At 38.0% G+C, this 26,729-nt stretch overlaps 1 protein-coding gene across 1 annotated transcript in view; it reads right to left on the bottom strand.

Moving 5' to 3' along the window:
• Positions 1 to 23,707: 23,707 nt before the first annotated feature.
• NECTIN3 (nectin cell adhesion molecule 3) overlaps positions 23,708 to 26,729 on the bottom strand; it is a gene marked incomplete at both ends in the record, with an annotated part of 34,175 nt that continues 31,153 nt past the window's right edge. The window contains one exon of the mRNA XM_080612681.1: positions 23,708 to 24,300. Within this exon, the coding sequence (XP_080468807.1) occupies positions 23,708 to 24,300 (593 nt within the window). The remainder of the gene's footprint in view (positions 24,301 to 26,729) is intronic.

The following is a 26,729-nucleotide window of genomic DNA, read 5'->3' as shown; positions in this document are numbered from 1 at the left end:
CTACAAGTATCCCCCAGGCATTTTATTTCACACAGATATCCATGGGGTCAATTACACTTGCTGTGCGAATCATGCACTCAAGCCTGATCAGCGACACTAGAAATTCAATTACCTTTGGCTTTTCCGATGAATCTTTTGATGGACTAGGGGACAACTATGCAGCTATTTAATCTGCATACAGATCCAATCTGAAACAGATGGCGAAACTTGGCCGTGATTTCATAGTAACACATTTGAAAGCGACAATTTTACATCTCTCACTTTGCCTCAAAACTGTGAGCTTCTGCATAACCTACAGTAACCTACAACAGTCAGCTAAGTAGCATCAACATCCAAACTAACCAGATGCTTCCTGCTATTAGGCCACACCAGACACTGAGGAACTTTCTAGACCTCTGTTACCTTTGGTTTATCTATTATGGTTTCAGCAAAATGAAAAGCCAGTCACTGCTTTGGCAGAAAGTCGTATCTTTTTGTATAATAAAGTACAATAAGACTTCAGTATAATAAAGGCATAGAGCTCATTTGTACTATCAAGAGATCAAGCTATTTTACCATGAAATCCCACCACTGAACAACCGCTACCTCACACCATTACAGAACATGAAAGAGGTGGAAAAGAAAATGGTGCAACACAATCTCAACCATTTCTACGAAATCAAAACTTACCTGTCCCAGGATGCCAGAGTACAAGCAAAAGAGACAAATATGGTAAAACATAGGACCTATTCTCCATCTTAAGTACTTTCTCCTTAATACAACCGTAAGTAGCTACCTTAGTGGAAGATATTTAGCCAAGATTATAAAGAAAAAGGAAATCCTATGGGAGAGACTGTTGCCTCTCCCTGCTGGAAAAAAATGAGATCTGAGATGACTGGGCAAAGAACCACCCTATGAATACAGAAGCAGCAAAGATGTAGGAAGGGGATAGGAGGCAGTCAAGCTACGGAATTGACAGAAACAAAATGGGTTTTCTAAGGTGTCTGATGCCTTTTCAATCAGAATTAGTTTCATTAATAGCTCTGAACGTAACTGAATGGAACACCGTCAATCTGTAAAGCTCCCTTTTAAAGAATAGAAACCAGGCAGCTCTACATTGCAGAGGGCAGGCAGAACTCGCAGGTTCTGGTTTATGTGAAGGCTAGTCTACCCAGTGTTCAAAGTCACAGGACACCAGGGGCCTTGCTGTGAGGGATCAGAATCCCACAGTGAGGGATTCTATAAAGTCATCTCTCTGTCTAGACACAATCCTTGATAATGGCCACGTCTGTGCCACACGGCTTAAGGCATCGAGCCGAGCCAGGAACACTTCCTGCTCTCCGAGGTAAGGGAAAGGGTAAAGCAGGTGGCTTGACTTCTGCAGTTACAAGTAGTGGGAAACGTTTAGGACTCAATTTTTCAGTAGCCAATTTTAGAAGTGCTTGAAGAGCCAACACAAAATACTCCCAAACACGTGAGACTTTTTGCTTTACCCAGTATTTGTTATTTGGTACCAATCCAGGTCTCCTATGAATATTCCTAGCCACAGCAAATGGATCCAGCTGACAGGGACACATTGATTAAAGTCAAAAGAATTAGAAACAGCACCATACCTGGAAATGGTGCAAGTCTTCCTCCAGCAACCTTAAGTCCTTTGTCCATTTGCTTAGCCTACCTGGATGGACCCATGTACAAGTGATGCTATCTAATAAATCTGGATTTTAAACCTATCTGGATCATTACATAGGTATTTTATTTCTCCATGGTAATTTCCCTCTTTCCTCTCAATTCACACATCAAGGAAAGAAAGATCTCTGTTAGTCGTGGGATTAAACTCAGGCAGCGTCAGGTTTTTATTGCTAATAGAACAGCCACAGAAGTAGCTGAATCTGGTCTTGAAAGAGCCTATTTAGTCAGAAGACAAACCCAACTGCCCTATGCTTTCATCTACCATACAGCCAGATTATTAATTTCATACAGATGCTAAAATGAAGTTACTTCCCAGCATTTAGACCAAAGTCACCTGGCACTGCATTGGAACCAGAGGCAAAAGTGGCAGACAAGGATCTAGTCAAAGACATCTAAATTATGAGGTTACATTAAGAGCAGTGAAAGTATCTGAGATACCATCATATACATCATAAAGAAATCTCAGAACCCATTAAAGTACGTTTTTACCGGACCAGGACTAAATTCAGGTGCAGTGCAACACCAAACGCTTAAACTTCTTCCTTCATCAATCAGCATTAAAAAATATGTTTCTTGTCCATCTGTTATCTTATAATTCTAGTTTATCTCAGTGGAAGAGTACATTTCAAGTAGGAACATAATAAAACTGTGGCGGAATTCAAGTTAAAATGTCTTTTTATTAGACGCAGCATAATCTGTGCATTCTGTGTGCAGCCCTGCACAGTTAATTGAAATTCAGCTGGTGAGCAAGCTGGAGCCTACTTTGTCTCCAACTTGGTCTCAAAATAGTAAGCTAAATTCCAATTATACAGTCTTGATACAGCCACACAAAGGGTAGAAGAATCACAGCTTGTCTCATAGGCTCCTAAGTAGAAATTATTTTCTACTGGCAACTGAAAAATCTGGATTTAGATACAGCATAAAATCAACTCAAGGAAGATCGTAAGAGTAGGAAAAGCTGCACTGAGGGGTTGCCACTGCAGATTAAAATGCCTAACACACCTTTACTTGGGTTTCACGTTGTTTGAATAATTATTACTAAGAATCAAAACTCTTTTCTTGTGCATTTAATACCATTCAGTTACAAGTTAATTACCAAGAGTAATGCCATACTTACCAATAAATACAGAAACTTGACTGTCAGAAACCAATTCTGAGGTTTATTAGAGCTTTCAACCAGTACTTCAACAGGTAGACTCCTTAACAAGTCCAGGTTTTAGCTAAGCATCAAATCACAGGCCCCTACTTTTCAAAGCAGCCGGTGGTATTGGGCACAAAGAGCTCAGCAGCACAGTCTAAAAGCTGCCTAAACTTTAAGAGACAAAGTTCTTCCAGAAAGCACTACCCACAGTTAGGTCCTTTCATAGACTGGTTTCTAAGTGAAATCACTCCTGCCTAGTGTTTTTCCAGTGCTTACAAATATTGCCAAAACATGTACCAGTTACACAGCAAGACAAAAAGAAAGAAGAATGCAGGTTGGCAGGCTTTAGTGCCACTGATTTTTCTCAATCGTTTACCTCCACAGGGGAATAAAGCGTTTTCCTGCAGGGATACAACCACTAGTTGTCACACCTTAACACTTTACCATAACTTCTGCTCATCTTTTTTGCACTTCGTTAGAGCATAACTATCTTCAACCACCTTCACAACTGGCCAGGGCATTTATGTCTTTCCACACCAAGCCAGTTCCTTTAGGTTTCCCCAAGTATTCCAGAGATCTATACCACCAGCTGGCTGCCCTCCCACTGGGCATCCAGGCAGGTAAGAACTACCAAGGCCGTTTTGGGCTTCTTTGCCTGGAGCTTCAGCTCTGCCAGTCAGTAATCTCTGCAGTGACCTACGCTGTCAAAGCAACTCAATATGCTCTGTTCCTACCGCACTTATATTCAGAGCCTTCAAGCAACGCAGTGGGTTCCCTGAAGAGTAACTTCAGGTCTGTGGCATCCAAGATGCTACTATACTACGCTTTAAGCATTTATCTATACAACACCACAGCATTCTGCACCTGAATTTGTATTGCTCAGAGAAGGCAACAGCAGCAACGCTGCCAGAAAACAGCTCAAGTTAAGAAACCTGAAAGAGCAAATCTCCCCTCTGCTCTTTGTGAATCACACCTTCTTATTAGGCTTTCTTTGAGCTGAACACCCAATACATTAGGTAATTTTGGGATGAACAGCAACAGTCATTTAATAATCTTCAGTGTTTCCATTTTTCTTTAGTTTAGTATGTTTTCTTAGTTTTCCTTTCTATTACATCCACACACATTTTGGACATATGCCAAACATTAGATCTTACCTTCTCTATTATTAGAGTAGCTTGTAGAACGTAAAGATCCTTGAGCAGATGACAATTTACATTTATCAAAGCTAGAGATGTGAATTCCTACTCTTCCCCTCCATTCCTACCTCCCTCAACAGTGGTTTTGGGTGTTCAGTTTACACCGGGTGTTCAGTTAACAGAAACCTGTTAAACAAAACAAAAGTTGTCAGGAAATCTAATTTCAGCATCCAGCATCACAGATATTCAAAAGTGGTACTGCTAGAGAAAAGAACACGTGCTCTGCATATACACCAGAGATGAGGAAACATATCACCAAGAAAAATGGATACATTTTCCATAGCTTAAGCAATCCTAAATCCAAACAACATAGCAAAAGTCTGCGTTTCAAATATTTTTATTCAAATCAGAATACAAATGCAAACATTCGAAAATGTACAAAAATACAACAGGACATTTTCTACGTCTTAAAAAAGCAGATTAAACTTCTATCTGTGCAATCCTTTCTGTGGGAAATTCTAATCAGCAGACATTTAATGTGCTCTTCAGAGCATTCTATGCTCAATCTCCCCGCCCCTAAAATCCAGCCAGACTGAAGACTACAAGCAAAGTGTCAAAAACCCCTAACACACTAAATATCCCTGAATAGATTACAAACAAACCGTTTCTCCCAGGTAATAAACATGACAATGTATTTCCCTACTGACTTCAGGGCTGATGGGTAGTTTGCAACTCAAGCTTTCTATACATAACTTAATATGTAACTTGTGCAACACAGCTGGACCCCATTTTCGTGGTTGGACCTGTTTTTATGAACTCAGAAAAGCCATTATAGCTTTGTGGGTAGCCTTCTGCCTTCCTCCTTCCCCCAAAGGTTCAACTCTTTGAACAAAAATGGATTCGCAAATAACAAGTGGTAGAAGAGGTCTGAACCCCAAATGATTGGTTTTTACATCATCTGCCAACATAAGAGGAACTGAAATGATCATCTGCTCAATATCACATTGCGCTAACAAATGCAGTGGAAGCATTATCACAATAACGCTGTTTTGAACTACTCTGTATATCCAAATAATTTTTGTATGAAGTCTTGCTCAGTGATGTTATGAAGTTATCTCACACAGTATAGTTCACCTCAATGTTCGGACAAATGTTAAAGCAAATGGAATGACTAAGACACTATTTTCTTCTCATGTTCTGGCAGTAGATGATTTTTACAGCTGCAGTAATATAAGGATAGGTAAGGCAACATCTGTGGAAAGAGGTAGCTGCTTAAAATGACATTATTGGAAAACATATTATGGGGCACACAATCCCTTCTTTACATCTCAAAAACAGCAGGAGACTTTAAAGTTGAAAACAGTTGCTCAGTTTACAGGAACATGCTCACTCCCTAAGAAAAAAGCAAGTCAAAAGTGGTTTGAATTAAGCTCATGAAAAAGAGGTTCTCTTCAATCTCTTACTTTGCCATTCCTTCCCCTGTCAACATCATCCACATCATGTAACATAAAGTCTCTTAACAAAGGAATATGGGCACCTAAGCCATAATGTAGTTGTTACCTGCGGCAAACTAGAAATACTTACCTGGCCCTGTTGTGGATAGGAATATCTCATTAACTTTTACCATCATGGAGATGAATGCAGGTTGACTACAGGTTAAAATGGCATCCTGCCTGTAGCACACTTAGCCATACCGGCTTTCAATTCTATTCCTCCTACAGCTATGACTCTTCCCTCTGAACATTCCAACATCTTCAGAGAAAACCCTAATATCACAGAAGTAATGTTTCATAATGTAACAACAGCTAGTTGAGTGTGACATAGCCATTCTTCACAATATTCTTTCAGATCATGACTGAAAATCATTATTCTGTACTAGTGTGTATAGAACACACAAGTCATTTCAGTTTCTCAAGCAAATTTTAGTCAGTGTCTTATTTCCTGGTGTCGTAAAGTACCTTCAGATTGCCCTGTAAGCTCATTCAGAATACATATTTTTTTATTTGTTAAACATTTACTTTTTGCTCCAAAGGAAAACTTTGTTATTATAAAAAGATCCTGAGCACATTTTTCAACCATCACCCCATACTCTCGGAAGTTCACATGGGAGAATGTTAGCACTGGTAACACCAACACATTCTCCAGTTACCGCACACTACTGGTTAAGATTAAAGGACAGTGCTGAAAACTACTCACAGTCTACTCAAGTTTTCCTTTTCTTGCTAAGATGTAAGAACACATCACAGGCAGTTTTATTGCAACCGAGAAGAAACCAAAGAATGCGAAGTGTATTTATTACCAAGTCTGCAAGATTTAATAAGGCAGTAACACTTGAAGTTACTATGGGAGTTACTATGGGAGTAACTAAGATTTAATATGGGAAAAACAGCTGAACAGCAATTTGTAGGCAAGATGCAGCTATACCTAAGACTCTCTTAGGAAGTTTTGTCTGTCTAGTATCTACCTCCTACAGCTAAGTTTCATACAAGAGCTACTGTGAAACTACAACCAGCAAGTAACATCAAATAACAGCCAGGATCAATATAAAACAAAATAATTTCTGATGTAAGGAAATTGCTTCACTTCTAACAAGGTGGGAAGACACACAACATATGCTATGAAACAAAGTATTTGAGAGGTAGTCTGGTTGCTCATTTGACTGGGAGAGGTAGAGCTAGTTGAGAAATCAATAGCTAACGCCAGTCAAAATGACAATTATCCCAAGTTTTCTAAGATGTGAAAAAACTACTCAGCTGAGAGTGATTATATCACCAGGGATTCAGCTGTCTTGCTCATATTTACTTACTTTTACATAGTTTTACATGGGTTATTGTAAAGTATCCATTCAGAGAGAGAATGCTCCCAGAAATAACCAGGGAAACAGGTTAACTACATTTTGGCCTGTGTCAACCAATTCATCAAGTTTATACATCTCACGACTATAAAGGTTAATAAAGCTAAATGGCTCTCCTCCTTTGGCAGGCTGATATAACTACAAATGCATACCAAAGGCTAGAAGCAAGTTAAGTCTCAAATTCCATAGGGTTTATCTATGTAATATTCTCCATGCAATTTGTTCCCACAGGAAAAAAAACCCAAAAAGAGTTATTTCACAGATGAAAGCCTACAAGACACATTGGGCATACTGTCAACAGATATTAAAATCCTCATATCTTAAAGTCATCCGGGTACAGAATCATACATAATGCTCCCTTGGATTGATGTAGACTCTTCCAGGTCCTGAGTTTTCCGGGTATCTGCTGCTCCAATTTTTGTAGTATGTTTGCTGATAAACAGGATACATATGCTGAATGCCTTCTTCTTCCTGTGGCTCTTCAGTCTCACAAGTAAGTTGTCTTCCATTCACAATGTTCTAAAGACAGACAAGAAGCAATCAGTTCCCTAATTCATGTACAGAATCTGCAATTCCTGGTTTTGTTGAAGCATTAAGCCAAACAGAAGGTGCGCTATCTGTAAAATAGCCCTATGATTCAAGGAATATGAACTTAAAAATTCCATTCACTAATAGACATGACAAACGCTTTAGCAGCTACCCAGAGTTAACCCCAAATGTTTGTTTCAAAGTAAGTTAGATTTTAAGGCTCAATAAATCTAAAAAGCAAATCAAAACTAAGAAAGTAAAGCACACAAATGCTGACATTTTATTCAACAAAATCTGTTACATATATTGTTTATATATATAAATATAAACACTAAATATAGTGTTTACGTATTAGTCAGCAAAACTACCTAGGTACTTCCCACTTCATGGATAACAAATCCACACATCCAACAGTTATTGACTAGCATGGGTAAATATTTATACTATCTCTTTATGAAAGACATCCCTATAAGCTTCTTTTAGGGAACAAGATGAAATCAAAGCTTCTATCAGGAAATTCAAGCCATCTTATTATTTACCATGTGCTGAAAGTTTCCAGTATCCTTTCCTCTGTACGGGCTTTGCAAAGCGAAACTTTCTTTCTGCAATTAGAAAAGTTCCAGTGGAAGCAAGTCAAAATTCAACACCGCAGAACAGGTCCAGTTTATACAGAAATGCCAGCCCATCACAAAATACACTCTGCCGCATGAAGCGCCTTAACTGGCGACTAACAGGAATACTTACAAGCTAAATCTCTGGTGGAAAAAGAGAACCTATGGTCAACTTAAGAAGCGTTATTTACACATTTAATTTAGCAATTTTATGTAAGCATAAGCATGGTTGAGGAAAATTAAAAAGCTTTATTTTACCATGACTGATTTTAGATAAACTGCAGGTTACATCCAAAGTAAAAGCAAAAATCAGTTCATAGAGCTTTCACACACATCATACGGATAAATGCTGAGTCTGATACTGCACAGTATTTAACGGAAAAGGAATCTACTTGTACGCTACTGAGAGTAGAAGGGAGTATTTGTTCCTTAATTTGATAACATTAAACAAAGTACTTCCCACTGAAAAATTAAGCATTTGTAATGAGAGTACGCTAAGCAAATAAAAGTAATTGCTCTTCAGTACAATTAAACTCATTTTATTTTCCCCTTATTAATTAAAGCAGCATAGATGTATTTACGGATGGTCTAACCCAGTTTGTTTCGCTGATGGATTTTCCAACTGACAGTCCACATTTCCTAGATGTTTTACCATTAACTTTTTATGTGAGGCCTAAAACCTGTTCCTCAAAGTGTATCTCTCCAAAACACTGTTTTGGACATCCAGCAAGCCCTGATAGCTAGATGCACATCAGGAACTAACTGGCATTCTATCCACAGGACAGGACAAGAGCTACTAGCAACCAAAATCCTCCCAAACATATTGCATGAACACTCTACATCTTAATGACAACTGTAGGTCTGCTCCTACTGTTCAGCATGGCTTGCTAATAAAAAATAGCCCTATACAGCAGAAAGTTCTTCTGCAGCTCACACAGGAGTCCACTGCTTGATTCATTAAGCCCATTAGACTTTTGGAACATTGGCTATGCTAGCATAGGAAAAACCCCAACTTGCCATCCAGCTAATCCTGCTACTCGATTCCCTCTCCTAGTCTTAGAAAGTCAATTTAATCTGCAGTTCCTTGCCCTGTGTTAGTTCCCCAAGAACAGTCCCCATTACCAAGATCAATATAGTTTTACTGAGTCTTTAACACTAAGTTTCAAAACTCATTAGCATCACACAGCTATTGGAATAACCAAAGTCTTAAATCTGACAGCAGTCTAGTGAGCAAAAGCATTTGAGGTATCTCTGCCACTTTACTCTTCAGTCAGGTCTTGGAGAAACTCCATACTAAAAAGAGATGTTCTCAGGTAGTCTCAGATGGTCATGGCTCTCTGCGCTACTTATACCTCTTATATTTTCAAACAAAACTGTGGCAGCTTCATGAGCTAATGCATGGAGCCTGAACACACATAGTGAACACCAGTATTCCCAACAGCATGACTATGCTTTGGTCTGACAAACGTGCTTGTGTTAGTCCTCCATTTGAGTGAACAAATGCATATCAGTAAAATTACAAATACATAAAGGCAGGCTGTGGTCAATTTGGCAGCTTCTGAAAGACAACAATAAATGTTTATCTGAGTTTCACCACACTGATCCAATGGGAAACAAGAGGCATCTAGATGTTGCTCAGGTCTGTTCCTAGTGGGATCTTGGGACTTTTACTGCTTGATTCATGATCCACTAGCAATACTTCTCAATTAAGTAGTTTCCTCCACCAACTTAAAGTTTATTCTGTAAAGCTCAAGACCTCCAATCCATTCTCCGTCCTCAGTCATCTTCCTTCTAAACAGAATCAACACTCTTCAAACATCTGGGATTGGTTTGGAAAAAAAAACCCCAAAACTCCTGGAAAACCAATAATTCCCATTTAAGCTACATAAAGTAGGTGAGTTTAAGAAGCTTTCTTCATAGTAACTTACAACCAAATATATCTTTGTCAAGAACAGGGAGTCCTCACTGAGTAGGTATCAGATTTATTCAGAAAACAGACAACTGTAGCTAAATACTGCTTGTTTTAGCTCCAGTCTGTCAAAAGCCAATTTCATACCTCTACCATTGCTTTGCCATAATATCCAGGTGACCAAGTAGGCAAAAAACTGGAACTAACATTATAGCAGCTGAAGACAACAGGCTCTGGTACAGCCAAAAAGAACAAACATGTACCCTGATGTTATGTAGACACTGGTCTAAGAAATATCAGAATGATGACTAGAAAGGTGAAGCTTTATTGACAAGCAGAACACAGCCTTAACAGTTATGAGATTATATGACAAAATGGAAGACAAAAAGTGGACAAACATATGGTGTCTGTAATTGTTTCCAAAGAGAGGACAACTGCACTGCATTAAGAGCAATAGCATGAAGAAAAATCATCCATCAAAGCTACCAAAGACCTAATACATCAAGAAGAGCTCCTTCTGTAACAGGGTTCATGTCAGAATCGAATACAAACAAGCTACACCGTATACAGTTCATAAATAACCCTATTCAGAGTGAGAATAGTTGGATATAGTTTTTCTTCACTACTTACACCAAACAGGTCATCATTTTCATCACCTGCCTGCACACATGAATTGCTGAATTATTTCTATGCAAACAATAGTTACAGCACCCATCACCTTATATACTCATCTTGAACATACAAAATAACTTAGAATTTGAATTAAGCAGAACAGCCCAGGCCCGAACTACCCCACTCATTTTCCCCAAGACAGCCTACCAAAGCACAAGAGCACAGCACTGTATCTTCAAGGACAGACAATATAAGGACCTTTCAAACAGACCAAACAGCTGAACTGAAACTCAGTTAACTTACAAGAACATGAAAGAAAATACAACTTCCCATTTTGTGCATGTTTATATACTTACCACTAATTTGACTATATCTGGGAAATAAATATCTACTTCTACCAGGAAGAAATGCTTCCTTGCACTTCTTCTGAGCTCCATGTAATAAATACACTGCACACATTACACAGAGCACACTCGAACACATCTTCAAATCCCAAGGAAGTCAGTTCTTTATTAGGCGTTTATGGTTTTAAACTCTATGAAAAATGGCAGAGAGTATCTAAAGGTTCCACTTTCCCCCTTCCCATTCCCTTCTTCATCATAGTTTTAAAAAAGAAAAACTGTACTGCAACTATACATTTGAACCTCTGCAAGTAAAGGTATTTAATTGCAGCAAAAGATTTAGAACACACTTCCTCATCAGGAGTAAACCTTCCTACAATTGAGGCAGCTTCCTGTCAGAGGGGTTGGTTATGATCTCAGTTTTCAGATTAGACAGAGCTATACATTATGCTGATTATAGAGTAAGTTACAGGAGATTCAAACCCTCCTCTTCTATAAAAGAAAGGGTCTTTTTCACTGTTATGATGGAGTACTTCTGTTAGCAAAATGGGCTATTTCCAAACATGCAGTTAATCACCAACTGCCTGAGTTAAAGCATGGCCAATTTTAATCACACCAAGCGATGCTACCTGAGAATTATCATTTAGGATACAGCTTATGCTACCAAACCATCACTCATTAAGTTTCTTCCCTCTATGCCACAGTTAGCTACTAGTATAGGGGCATAATAAGCCAAAGCAACGTCTTTCGCACAACTGAGTATTTGTTTTGTAATTCCTGTTTTTTCCAACAGTCTCACAGTGGTAGCAACAACATCAAGCGCCCAAGTTGCTGGTCTTACAGCAGAAACTCCATCATCACCCAACAAGTGCTCATACAGGCAGGTAACATTTGCAGTGGTCAAACACCCATGTTCTTGCCCTCAAAAATGTTCTCAAAAAGAACTCAATCTCAGTAATGTTCCATTCTTTTCTCCTCCTTACCCTTAACTTTTGTCCTTTCACATATTCATTTAGTTCAAGTTTTGAAGCAATTTTGAGTTATTTAAACACGACCTAAAAAGGCATCGTGACACCAGTTACAAAAACTAATCTCCCCTTTGCCAGCAGTTCTTTTCCACCATCTTCACAGGCCTTTTATTCTGCCTTCTGCTTGTCCTGTTTTCTCCCTTGTAATTCCATTTTAAACGCTTCTTCCTCCCCTGCCCCTGAAGTCATGCTGCTTTTGCTTCTCAAGTCCTAGAATGCATTCTGCAGGCCAATTCTGAGATCAGGTAATTTATTGCTTAGCAGGAGACACATTGGTCTTTCATACCTGACCTAAGCGCATGACTTCACCACATAAGAAGGCAACACGCACATGGGGAACAAGAACCCCCGTATCATCACCAAAGGCTAATGTTGTGTGAGCAAAAAAATCTGCCTGCTCATGAATTTCTACCATCAGTGGATTTAAACATGATTTAGGCAAACACTGTACACTAGAACAAGGAAATGCCAGTGGGTTCATTTATTCCAGTGGGTTCATTTATTCAATTAAACCTAGGGACAAAGGAAATCGTCTCACATGGCCTAAGAACACAACACCTTTTCTAGAGAAAGGAGTTTACTACCAGGGAGCAAATGTCTGAACTAAAATCATTAGGTTCTATCAAAGAAAACTGGTGCTCAGCTACAGTGTTTCTGTGCAGGAGGATATGGTATATGTGGGGTTTTGCGCAGTGATGCTTACAATAGTTTCCACTGTCTTACCTTATCCATTCTGCAGAGTTTCATAAAAGCATTTTTACTCTAAAGATGCTCCTTCTCAATTATTCCTTTAAAAGCCCGAAGCAATTATCTCACCAACATGTTCATTTTGATTTTTCTCATCCTTTTCAGTTTAGAAACCCTATTACAAAACTATCCACTGACAAAAAGCTCATGCATCACTTTGATCCCTGTCCAGTTAATGTGGGTTTTGTGTGGTAGGGTTCCTTCCTCTTGTCCCTCCCCAACCCCATAAGATCCTTTATCAGTATTGATGAGCTTCCCTTCCATTTAATCTTGTTTACAGCTCTCCAATCTAAGGCAAATTATACCAATAATGCTACCTTTTGCATCAAGGAAGAGACGTTCCCACCTGTATTAAGACCATTAGGAAAAGAATTAAAAGAGTATAAGACACCCATAATAAAAAATGTATCAATATCATGCTAGGTTTAAGAGTAGTGAGGGTGATCTTTTCAAACCTGTTTCAGAAATATCACCATTCAGTAAATGGTGATATATGCTTTTAACTGTGCTAATTCAATTTCACCATCATCTTTGTCCTTGTTTTGTCTGGGAAAGAGTTGATTTTCTTCCTCGTAGCTGTTGCAGGGCTGTGTTTTGGCTTTAGTCTGAGAACAATGCTGATAACAGACCTATGTTTTAGTTGTTGCTCTGTAGTGCTTACCCTGATCAAAGACTTTTCAGTCTCATTCTATGCCAGTGAGGAGGAGCACAAGAAGCCAAGTGGAAGCAGAAACAAGACACCGGACCCAAACTAGCCAAAGGGGTATTCCATATCACAGCACATCATGCCCAGTGTGTAAACTCGGGGGGAGTCACCCAGAAGGTACCAATCACAGCTCAGGTAGGGCTAGTGGATGGTGAGCAAATGTTTTGCGCATCACTTGTATTTATTGATTTTGTTTTCCTTTCCTCCCCTCACTTTTATCTCTCCTTCTCTTTGTTATTCCCCTTATTATTACAATATTGTTCTTCATTTTCATTATTAAACTGTTCCTTTTTCAACCCTCAGTTTTTGCATTCTTTTGCTTCTCCACCCCATCCTGCCCAGGGAGGGGAAAAGAGGCAGAGGGTGAGCGAATGGCTGCATGGTACCTAGTCACCATCTGGGTTTAAAACACGACATCTTTTCTGTTTTGAATAGGAATACAAAAGTTACCATTAAAGATCTTTAGAATATGACAGGGTTGCTTAGCTAAATATATAAGGTATTCTTAAAACTGCAAGTCAGTCTTCTCACAGCTAGAATTACCTACTGGGCTGTATTTCTCTTCTCAGTTAATGAAACTAACTCGAATGATTGAAAGGATTGCCTGAATTAGCACCTCTCCTTCCACTCCTCTTATAAATATTACGCAACAGAGGAATTCCTATTTAAGCCACTGGAATGGTTCCATTGTTCAACTTCCTCTTGATTTGCTCCAGAACTCGGTTGCCAAGCAGAGATTCCGCTCCCAACAAAGACACAGCCTTCAGGCTGCTCACTGCTCTTTAATGTAACATGCAAAAAGTAGTTCAGAGTAACAGAACAGTACTTCTATGACAGTGATTATTGAAAAGCTACCTGTCAAAAGCTATAGATTCGTTGCTAAAAACATTGGTAAAGATGAACTTACAATCTTGACAGTAGATAAAACTATTTACACTGCAATTTTTCCTTCGTTCCACTTAATATTCCTATGCTTTGGACTTTTGCCTCACACTTTTAAGGCCATAAGTGAACCGGTTATTCTCAATTCTTAAGTGATTCAATTAATACGTAAATGGGCATCTGCAAATACCAGTACAGAGAAATTATGAGGAGTACTCTGGTTCATGGTACTTCTACACACATGTAGCTTATTATTTAACATTAGCAAATACTTTAAGTACACTTAAAGCTTCCAAGTTGGAAGCAGTAACTATAAATGTCATTAGCTATCCAGTATTATCAAATATCTACAACATCCCCCTTCATTTTAATACCAACCCCCATCTACTCAGATATGAGTAAAACCTAGTTAAATATGGACTGCTGGGACAGAAGAATTTCAGCTTTTTCAATTGCACCTGGAATACTAGAACCAAAATATCGACTGTGCGTGATGTGAACAGTACCTGTACGGATGACTGGAATATTTGCACATGACAACTGACCAGAATCAAATTAATCAATCCACTTTCAATCCTCAGTTATTTGAGTATACAGAAGACACCATTTGTAATAATTCCCCTTGAACTTTGCACCTTCGTGCAGCCTATCATTTCCACTCAGGTTGAATTTCATCATCAACTGCTGTTGACAATGCAGTGATACTTTACCTGCATTTCTTTTCAGTGTTGCCGCAATCTGATGTGTGATCTAGAGAGGTGCTCATGACCTTGATTCTCATGTATGACTAAACAATGCTATCTAGAATATGAATTACACGGCCAGTACAAACTTTCAGTCTAATAGCACTAAACACACTGACATGCTGCTAATTTGGTTACCTCTTTACAGTTACTCAAGTGGTGGCTTATTACGCCAAAACAAGGCAACCAACCACTTCTTGACTAAAGCTAATGTTTTGACGCTTATGTTAGATAAAGCAGAGGCTCTTGCCTCAAGCATAACAGAGCACATGTTGATTATAGGTACTATCAGGTAAGAAGACTCGGCCTCCAGTTCTCTCAGATTTGGAGTTCCACAGAAGTCAAAAATAACAGGTACACTAACAACATTACGCCATTATTTTTAAATACAGCATAGTTAACATCTAACCTGGAAATGAACTGGATCTTTTGTCACCCAAACTAACTTAGAACTGTATTTATCCAGCTTGAGGGAAATGAGCACGCGGTTTAGTCTGTTTAGGGTCTCTACTTATATGTTTAGATAATCAATTGTACTCTATGTTGAACAAAGAATACAGTCAGCTTTAGCTTTTCTTAGTTCTTAAGTACTAACAGAAGCCACAGTAAGCAAAACCAAGAGGGAATTCAATGACAGCAGAGTTCCAAAGAGGAAAACAATAAGGTATACACTTCGTGAGCAACCCAGTAAAGGATAAATAATTGCATTTCCTTTCGCTGTAATTTTGCTATCTAGCAACACTACAGATGCACAAATGACACAATAGTCAATATCTTCTGATTGTACAACCAAGATAATCTTTTACCATAATAGCTAAAGAGCAGGAATGTCTTGACGGAAGCATGATTCATTGATACTTCATTTGTTGAGTACTGTAGCGACAGAAGAAAGCGTTACTACATAGTTAGCAGGAGATGCCCAACCTGAGCACAGAAAAGCATTTTCTTTTGTGTTATCTTAGGTGCTATACCACCTTCAAGATCCGAAAACAAAAATCTATCATACTTGTTGCCAACTACATGCTTTATACCTTCATAACCTTATAATTATCATGTTGCTACTAAAAGCAGCAACAGATCTCCAAAGCTTCGCGCTTCATTCAGCAACAATGTAAGCAAGCATTACTCAATGTAACATTTGTAATACACAATATTTTTTTCATGCATTACTTTCATGAGATAGAGGAAAGCTTATATCAGCAACTGAGCTTTAGTAATCAGCAATCACATTAAGAAAACCTACAAGAGTATTTTCAGCATTATTAAGAACTCCATCAAAATCTGTCTTTAGGATGGGTGAAGAATTTTTATTCCTAAAGCATCGCTCTGTAAGAAAAAAAGGCTTCTATGGTCCTTAAAGCTGTGAAAATACAATGGCTTACTGCAAAACCGCTATTTGTTATTAACAAACGACTGCCTGGATCACCTCAGTCTTTTAATTCAGCACAAGTTATTAGAATCACATTATTTATACAAGCTACTCAACACAAAACAAAAAGCCCATTAAGAACAATTACAATCTAATTCTCAGTAATACTGATAGGTGATTAATGTTTCCTTCAGTGTAAGCAGAAATAATAGAAAAAAAACCAGACTGACTGATTTCGTATATACAACCCCTACACACACACTTTAAGGGCTACAGTCAGGTCCATAGTTTTCACAGACAGACTAGTTTATTATACGAAGTGCAACAATCAATGCTGTTAACCGAAACTTGCCTCCCTTGAACAGGTCCCTTCTGTGGTGTCTAATACAGAATCATAGAATAGTTAGGGTTGGAAAGGACCTTAAGATCATCCAGTTCCAACCCCCTGCCATGGGCAGGGACACCTCACACTAAACCATGCCACCCAAGGCTCTGTCCAACCTGACCTTGAACACCGCCAGGGACAGAGCATTTACAACTTCCCTGGGCAACCCATTCCACTGCTAGAAGAAGACTTCTGAATTCACCTGGAGCTTCACAAGCAGGACAACGCAGCACAAGACCACACTGTAGCTAAGAAGGGCAGTCTTATCCTTCCCTGTTCCCCACTTATTTTAACTTTCTCATTTGCTAGACTTACTTTTCCAGTACCACCTCCATGATCCTACGATCCACACAAACTTTAACAGCTTAGAAGAACGACAGTTGTTACTAGCAAAGATGATGCTGCTGAAGTCACTTTAAATTTACCAACTGTATTTGTTACCCCACATGAAGACTGTTTTACAAAGCTATGCATATTCTTTTAATCACCACAGAATTTCAACTATAGCTTTTTCTGATTCAGGAGGCGCACAGTCTGTCAAACACTAGAGGAGATACAGGAAGGACCTATCTACCAGTTTCCTGACCTTTAAGGACAACTAACACCATGGATCTAAGATTCAGATATTACATAAAGAAGGAAATCTCTTGGTTACGACCCAAGAATTGAAATACATGACTAGGAAAGCAAAATCAGACTAAACTAACATGATAAAGTAACACTTCACGTACCTCAATTTAAGATATAAATAACTGTTTACTCACCTGAAGCATGGCTTCTTTCTGTGGTACAGAGAATGCTCTTTCTTCGTTTGAGGATGGTTTGTGAGTGGGTGGAAGATCAATCCTGTAGTAAAGAATGAAATATGACATGCTGTGTTTGCTAAGTCCAACTGAATGGTCAGAGACTATTTATTTCAGCTGCCAGATCATCTGACACGCAACATTTGGGGACACACACCTTTCAGTCAGCAATGACACATATGAAACACGGTAATGTTAACACATCCACCACTGGCAATAATTCAGCCACATACTTTGTGGAGAAAAGCACCACCTATAACTTGTTCTTTATCCTGTGAGGTGTTAAGAAGACTGAATTCCCCCATCCCTCCAAGCAGAATTAGGGACTACTGGTACCTATTATTATTTCTAGGTTATGAGATACCAACATTTACTACTACAGTCTTCCCTTGAAAAGTCTTTGAGAAAACCTTACAATTAATTATGACATGCAAGACTTCTCTATTGTAGCTTTCTCACTGAAAGTAAATGGCTCTAAAACAATTAGAGTGTTTAAAGCCATTCACATAATTATGCTTTAGCTACAGAATGTAAGAGAAACAAACCAGAAACCAGCATTTTTAACAATGTTAGAAATGACTCAGTTGTAGGAAAACACTTGACTCATCTTGCTAGCTCGAGATTCAAATGCTCCAATTTACTTCATGCTAAATGCTGTAAGTTATTTTATTCTTATTTTATACTCCTTATTAAGTATATACAGACATGACAGACATTTTCTTCCTCATTCAGTTTAAGTGTTACCAGTATATGGTACGTGTGAAAAGACTTGTATTTACAGATATTCAAAGCCATTGCCACTTTTTATGACTGTTCCAAACAGGGTCTAGACATCATCGACTTTAACTGATGAAACCTTTTCAGACTTTGTTTACTTGGTTTCGTTTGACTGTATTGGATGCTTAAAAAAGTAAACCACGTCTGTGCCACAGACTTCAAAACCCAACATGCCAGAAAGCATGTTGAGTCAGTCATTTCTAAGCACACATCTGCGGGTGCTTGCTTCATTTTACATATCTTTGTGGACCTTTACTGCTGCAAAGCACGGTCAATCTGCTCCTATGTTAGAACTACTTCGATAATAAACCAGCAGTCTGTGGCATTAGTCAAGAGAGATCTCTCCTGCGCCCTCCGGTTTAATTGATTATCAGTTTTCCTTAAAAGACCCCAACAAACTTCGGAAGAGATAAAGATCTGCATTACCTCTGAAGTCATGCCTCACCTCCTCATTTCTTTGTTAGTAAAACAAATTTCTACTCCAAAAATACAGCCTGAAATTTTGACAGCTGAACAGCTGCTAAGTAAACTCAGACACTGAGATCCCTGTATAGAACAAAGGCTTTCTGATTATTGCTTTCAATTAAACAAAACATAAAATTCAACACATACTCACACTTTGTCAAGGTAAGATGGTCTTTTTTTCCTTGGGGTCAGCAGCACTGTCACAAAGATGGTAATGATAAAAAGAGCAAGGACTGCTCCAATCACAGCCCCTGCTACAGCAACAGAAGATGTCTGCTTAAATGGCACATCTGCAATGTGATAGCATAGATTACACCTTCAAGAAGTTCACATGCTTTCAATACTCAGATAAACTATTTCAGCATTGCTCTGCTTCTTCCTTCCATGACCAAACAGAAAGCCTTGTCCTTCACTAGCATCCTTGCAGTATTGGCTCCGGTCACTCAATTAAAGAACTGGTGGTAATGTGAAAGCTCATGAATCTTCAATATGATTTCAAAAACATCATTGACTACCTTTAATAAATACTACCTGCATACTTTTTAATTTCAATTTCAGGGCAAGATGAAGTCACAGAACACAGGCTTTACACTTACAAGAGCAAATGAGTTGTTAATTCAAAAAGATAATCAACTACAGCTTTATTTGCTATCTTTATTTAGAGCCATGAAGTCTGCAGAAAGGAAAAAGTGAAACTTAAAAGCAGAGGAAAAAAGATATACTACCAGGGGCAATGAACACGAAACCACTGATACTTCACTTAGTTATCAAAACAACCATTAAAGCCATCTATGATCTCTGGGACTTCACACTTAAAACCTTAAGAAACAGTCATCTTTACAAACGAATTTTAACTGAGCAGGGAAGGGGGGAAGGAGAGAGGGAAAAATTGTTTTGTTCTTTATATTTTTATTGTTGGTTGGTTTTTGTTTAGTTGTTTTCTTCAGAAAAGGATTTCTCCTTTAACCTCAGCCTTGTCAAACCCAATGTTCAATAACTCTTATGTAGAGTTGATGCATGTCAACCTATAAAGGCCAACCACTTTGCTACACTAGGGATTCACAAAGTTGAGATCTTAACTATGAAACCTCCTAGCATACTTTAATTCAGTATTACCAATCTCAATGTTCCAAACCTCCACCAACAGGCTTATCAAAAAAGCTGCACTAAAACTTTTACCCATAAAATACGGGTAGCATGCACAAATATTGCTCTGATCTACACTAATTACTGGATCAAAAATGTAATAGCAAAGAAGTTTAACGTTAACACAGCTCTGTACTTGTAACATCTCTAATGCAATTTACTTCAGCTATTTCCTCTAAGAAATAATCACGCACTGCCTGTCTCCAAATACCACACAACCATCCTCTGTGGAATCTCCTACCAGATGAAATCTTAAGGTCAAAAAATCCCAACACCATGCAGTATGTTTTATCAATTATTAATAATTCTAATGTTGTTCCTTTTGTATGCTGGAAAGCTGGACAAAATCATCATCTTCTCATGGCTCATTTAAAAACAAACAAAACAATAAAAAAACCCCTAAAAAACCCCAAAACAAACCACCTTAATTCAAATCTGATAAAGGGATTTCTGTCTTCTTGCTGCTTACAAAAGACCTGACAGCAATACTCCCCTGGAATTGCTCATGTAGGTAAGGTTAAATACCTTGAACAAAACTGAAATAAGCATATTTTGGTGACTTTCTTTAAGTTAAGGATAAAGAGATGTATTAACAACTCGCAGAAAGGTAATCCACTCCAGAAGATGAATGTAACACACCACCTTCAGCGGGTTCTATTTTACAAAACAGCTTTCTTGACATAAGCTCTTTTGGGCTGTCAAATACTGATCTAGACATGTAAGAACAACAATTCACATTCTCCTGCAAATGGGCACACAGATCAGCAGAAAACTCACTTAACCACTGCATTGGCTTAAGTGTAGTTTACGTAAGAGTCCTCTTGCTTAAGTAAGAAAGTTGCAAGTAACTAATATACACTGTCAGGTCCAGATTCCTGAAGACACTTTGCTCTTGTGACTGTACCAGAAGATTTCCTTGACTGTCTCACACCAATTTTCAAAGTCTTCTTTTGCTAAACTGTTGAAGCATCACAAAGTATTACACTGTCACTGGAAGTTCAACCACTGAATCCCATTTTGGATGAGATGACAATAGCCACCCATTTACTTCTGAACACCAGGAAACATAGCGATATCCCATTAAGTGTAGTAATGTAGGGGAACTAAACTGCAACTACTGCAGGGTTCACTTAACTTGCTTTATTTAATTACTTTAGGAAAAATATAGTCACAAAAATTCTACCAATCTATCTGGAAGAACAAAGATGAAATGCAGCCTCCTATGCCCAGCTAAAAAAGCCAGAGAGCACCAAAGATGCACAGTGCCAGCTGCGCAGCATTTATCTACCCATTGTTTAGAAACAGATAGGAATAGATTAAAAAAAAAATACAGTTAAACCAGAGCTATAGCAATTTTACTTACTTTTATTTGAAAGAATGTTAATCTCAGATAGCGTATCAGCTGTGCTTAAAGTGAAGCTGTTTGGGTAACAACTATCCCTATTTATCACTCTCAAGTTTCATACTTTTGAATATAGTTTCTGAAGGCACCTGTTTCATAAGCTTAGGGGTCTCCAAAGGGAAATGCTATAAAGGCCATCTTAAACACTTCAGTTGCTTCTACCCAGCCTCTGGTTTTATTTATGCTTTTTTATCTCCAACTTTAAGAGCGCATCTGTCAAACATTTCTGTACACTACCTACGGTCCAGAGTGTAACAAAAAGTTTATTCACACAACAGCCATTTGTACTTACAATCAATTCTTTTTACAACAGTCATATTGTACAAAACATTGCAACACGCGTAAGCCCTATTCCTATTATCAACTCCAACTCCAAAACATTTCAACTTCTTAACCCATAAGAATTAAATATATATATAATTTTTAAAAATTAAAACAAAGAAAAAATCCACAGAGACAAAAGCAAAATATCCCATGTGGAGAACAGGTTTATGGTTGTTTATTTCTAAGTAACACCATCTTTTAAAGATGATACATCAAGTATTCTTTATTTGAAGAGAGGTATGATCTCTTTATTCCAGAAATAATTTGGATCGGAACCTTCTGCTAGAAATTTGACTCCTTTCTTTGTGTTTGCACTCAAACTACAGATACACACAGTATCACTTCCTGTTGTTCTGGTGACTTTGGTCAGTCAAGTATCGGTACTCTATTAATCCAAACACCAACTTAAGTTGTTTTAGGGATGCTTTTCCATTTGATTTTCAAATAAAGCTGTTGTCAATCTTTTTCTAAAGACATGCAGTCATAAGCAATCACAGTGTATTGTCTACAATGCTCAATACAATTATTTTTGTGAAGCTCTAAATGCTCTACGCTACCGAAGATCATGAGGATAGAGAAGACCTTAGAGCATGAGTGCTCACAAAGTAGCCATAATCATACAGCCTATTTTATTTCAAAGGTAGCAGAGATGTTTCCCTTTTCAGGTTTCAAATACTAATAGCCTTGTCAGCTTGATTTTCCTCAAGCTAAACCTCTAAAAATGGCACTTCAAAGGATCTACTATCCAAATTATTATTTATCATTGGTGTGTAATTCATCTAAAGTTATTTCATCAGAACTAGTCTGGTGAACCTTCTCAAGACCAAGTAGAACTACTTCAGATACCAAATGAGATGTCCTACAAGGAATGCCTACAGTGTCATTTTAAAGAGAAATGCATTGGTCAATAAGCATCAATTATTTGCAGGGAAAACAAATACACTGTGGCACAGACAGCAGAGTTTACATAAACTCCTGTTTCATAGATTCTATAGTGGCAGCATCAGAGAATATGTTTTCAACTACACGAAGTAGCAATGCAAGTGTCCACTTCCCTACTAATCATCTGAAATTCTAGTTACTCTCTTCAAAGTAAGCACTGTAACTTATTCAGAAGCAGCGTAAAACCACTGTTTTAACTTCTGGTCATAAAAATTCTAGCAACTGTTTATTGGCACCTGGGTAAATAAGCAAATTCACATTAGCCTCCAGCTCCAAAATCTATTAGACTTGTCTTCTTAGTTGTCTCCAGTTCTTGGGCTTGCAAACTCAATGGTAAGATTCCCACAAAGCCTCAGAATAAGGTATCTAAAACTGTACCCAGTGTACTTGCAAAGAGTCTTGTATTCATAAATGATTTTTGACATCCTGCCAATTACAGGCCTAACAAAATATCTTACTGTATGTATATACACAGACACTAGCATAAGCCTTAGAAATCAAAGACTATAAAAAAATAATTTCTCATCTTATTCCAAGACTAGCCTTTGACCTGTTTACACAGTTACTCCTCAAATTCCTGTTCTAAGTTTCAGTGCAATGACTTCTTTTAAGTACATAGTTACAAGAAGGCTCATTGAAATGCTAAGAGGTATTCATTTTTGTGCACAAAAAAAACCCCTAAAAATAAAGCTTTGACTCTGCTGTAGCTCATTTTAAGTGGTAACGTATGTGCTATATAGAAGCATTAAGTTTACCATGGATGGTATCTTAATTGGAGTAATCCACTTAATCAGTGAAGCAAAACCCCCAGAAGATTATATTTGATCATTGCCTTAGGTAAACTTGGTTTTAAGTCAGAGAGCCAAGACAGCCATTTTTTATTCTTAAACAATTTGACTGGCAACTTTAATTTAGCCTTTTTTACCTCTGAGATAGACCAATATAAGCAACTCTGCATTAAAACTCAAACAGTAGTACAGCATTGGGAAAGAAAGCAGCTCAAATACATTTTCCCCAGATTCAGTATTTCCATCGTGGTAAGTCACAATATAAAAACTTTTGGGAAAGAAAAAAAAAAAACCAACCCAGTTTCAAAAACTTTATTCTTCCTCTTGTTAAGTATAAACAATCTGAAAGCCATCACCCCACGAAATGAACTGTAGGTACATGTTTAGTTTTCAGTTGTTACTACACATACCACTCCCTTCGAGATATTACCGAGCCATCTATGTGAGAAACAAAGTCTTCTTCATTGTCATCATAACATTCACCACCCATATACTTCATTCCCAATGTTCCACCTTCATAGTAATCCATTGGTCTTTCATAACGTTCCTGGTACCTGTTAATATTGTCTATATTGTTCCACTCTGGTTTTTCAGGGTCTTCTAAATAATCTTTAGATATTAAGCTGTTCATTGGATGCTTTATTTCTTTTTTTATACTGTCAGGGTAAGAATCCACATCATCTGACTGAAGAACATCTATTTGAGACTCTTTCTGCATATCTGATGGTGGAATGTAGTTCTTAGCAAAGTAGTCACCACGGAACGTCCGTCTTCTTCTATAGCAGACGATTCCAACCAGAACACTGACAAGTATGAGGAAGAGAGCCCCACCCACCGCACTACCGATGACAGTACCCCAAGTGTCTTCCTGCATGGCTGGCAAGGTTGATGTTGGGAAATCTATTATTCTAGGTTCTGTTGCTAAACCTGTGATGCCATCAGTCGAAGGATGCCAGGGAACCGTGGGCAGTCGAGTGGTAGTAGTAGGAGGATCTAATGGAAAGAGCAAAGAAGTAGACAAGACACAGAAAAGGCACAGAATGTCAATGCAAGCTAAATCAGTTAAGGGTTTATACGAAAGCAGTTGATGGGTATGTTCTACAGGAATAGTTTTTCATTCTCAAGTTCACAGCTCTACCAGAAGTCTTACACTTCCCAAAAGATTGTGGGTTTGAGCTATGCTGCAGCAAAATAGGACGTACAGGGAGATAACGTATTAAGAATTATCTTTAAGTAGACATCTTGTCCTTCTCAAAGTAAGGAGATGCAGCTTTGCGTCTCAGATGTTGACTGTTTGAAGTTCATTATTTACCTCCCACACAGACGAAAGCTGTCTATTAGGAAAAATCCAAGCAGTTCTTTACCTTTCAAGCCAGCAGTTAGGAATACTGGATCGAAATAATTTATTATGCCACAGGGTCAATTATTCCCACTTCAGAAATTGTTCAGGGCTCTAAGTATGAGAATGAAAAACTATGAGTTTTGTGCTCAGTCAGCAGTACATGAACTACTGATTTTTAAGCTATTCTCTCCTAAAACATTTCTTGCATTAATAGAACTTACTCAGCTTCACCTGGGGATTAGCGAAAGAAGCATAGTTAAAATGGCATGTATTAATCTCAAAATAACATTTATGTTGAGCAAAGAGCTTTCAGGATTTAAAACCGAAAACCACTGAAATATTGGAAGTCAATTTTTTTTCTGTGCGTTCCTCCTAAAAGCAATTTAATCTCTCCTGCACAAATAAACGTCCATATTAATTCCTCAACATAAAATATCAACTGATTTCATGTCAGGTTATGCACGTAAACAAGGGATTGCCAGATACAAAGCTTCTCCAGCACTCAACTTTTTCCTTTGCTCTTTAGGTCTACTGGAGATGCATGCATCTGTACAGAAGACAAGATTGAAACCAAGGTCTGAAGACACAGAAAGCCTCCTGAGATGATACCAGTCAATCACAGTGTTACATGCAACTCCAGTTTCCATTTCTGTGCTGCACTGAACAGGCTTTTTTGCTTTGCCCAATGCAAAGTAACTTTAAAATCAGTAGAGCAAACACTAAACATGTTGTTATAGCTTGAGTCTTTTAGAGAGAATATTACATGGATAGCCAAGTAGCTCATTATGTCATATTACTTAGTTAAATGTCCGTAAGCAAGATCCATGGAACTACTACTACTGCAAAGGCACTCTAGATTTACCACCACTAAAACAGAACTGGAGGTACATCAAGTTTCCAGTTATTTGACAAATCATAACTTTAAAGATTCATAAATATGATTTTTAATCTTACTCAGAGACAGACATGCAATTCTCTCACAACAGACGGAATTGCCACTATGGTCATGATCACTACAGATCATACTTCAGACTGCACTTCACTGCTGAACACAACATTTTAGGCTTGACACAATAAGTAAAGTTTTACGCAGATTTTTGAAGCACATAATTATATTACTTGACTATGTAAAAGTGGTGATTTGTTAGCGAGCTATACATAAATGAAATTAATTCGACAGAAGACAGAAAACTGAACAAGGAAGATGCACTACCAAAATGAACAAGAGGAATTCAGATTGTGATTTTAGTAAAAACTGATTTAAAGTGAGTTTCATTTAATGAAGAAGTAGAGATTAAGGTATCCAAGTTTACCAGGGTTCCCATGTCCCACAAATCCATAGGTCAAGAAGTTAAACTCAACACTCTTTTCCTTGAAAACTTATTTGCTTTAGACACAGGATTTGTTAGCTTTAGATACAATTTCAGACAGCACCAGCAATATTTTCTTCCAGGCTATATATATACACTTTGTTTTTTTAAACCAACTTTGTAATTGTCCATCTATTTCCTCTGGTAAGAGGTCTTAAGTCCTATCCTCCACGTCCACAGTATAAAATAACCATTCGCAAGTATGCAGTATTTGCATCCTGGCAAGTTTAACAATCACACATGTGAAAAACACAGAGGCAATTACACTCTTATTAATATATTAATACATCAGTGTTTTACAAAAAGCTTTTCCTTCAAAACTTGCTCCTTCCACCACTTGTCAGGCTGTCCAGCTGTCTTACCTACAAGCACTAATTAACATTGCTCTAATCCAATGCAAACGTAGTATCAGTGTTGCATATATGTATTCCTGTATAAAATAATCATGCATACTTCTACCACCTATTTTTGTCGGTACTTTTTATTCTTGAACAACAACAACAAACAACTGCCCCTCCTTGTTTATACAGCCAATTACAACTAAACTCATGTGAGGTTAGCTGCTGAACTTTCTTAATGGAGTCAATTTGTTGTGGTGCTGGTGTTTGGTTTCTTTATTTTAGTGTTTGCTGGAGTCCCCCCCCCCTTCCTTTTTTAACTCCTGCACCAAGCAAGTTTCCCAAACAGAAAACATCAAGACCAGAAGAGGC

This window comes from Psittacula echo (genome assembly GCF_963264785.1).
Source record: "Psittacula echo genome assembly, chromosome: 3".
Taxonomy (NCBI): Eukaryota; Metazoa; Chordata; class Aves; order Psittaciformes; family Psittacidae; genus Psittacula; species Psittacula echo.
This window is presented reverse-complemented; position numbering and strand designations above follow the sequence as displayed.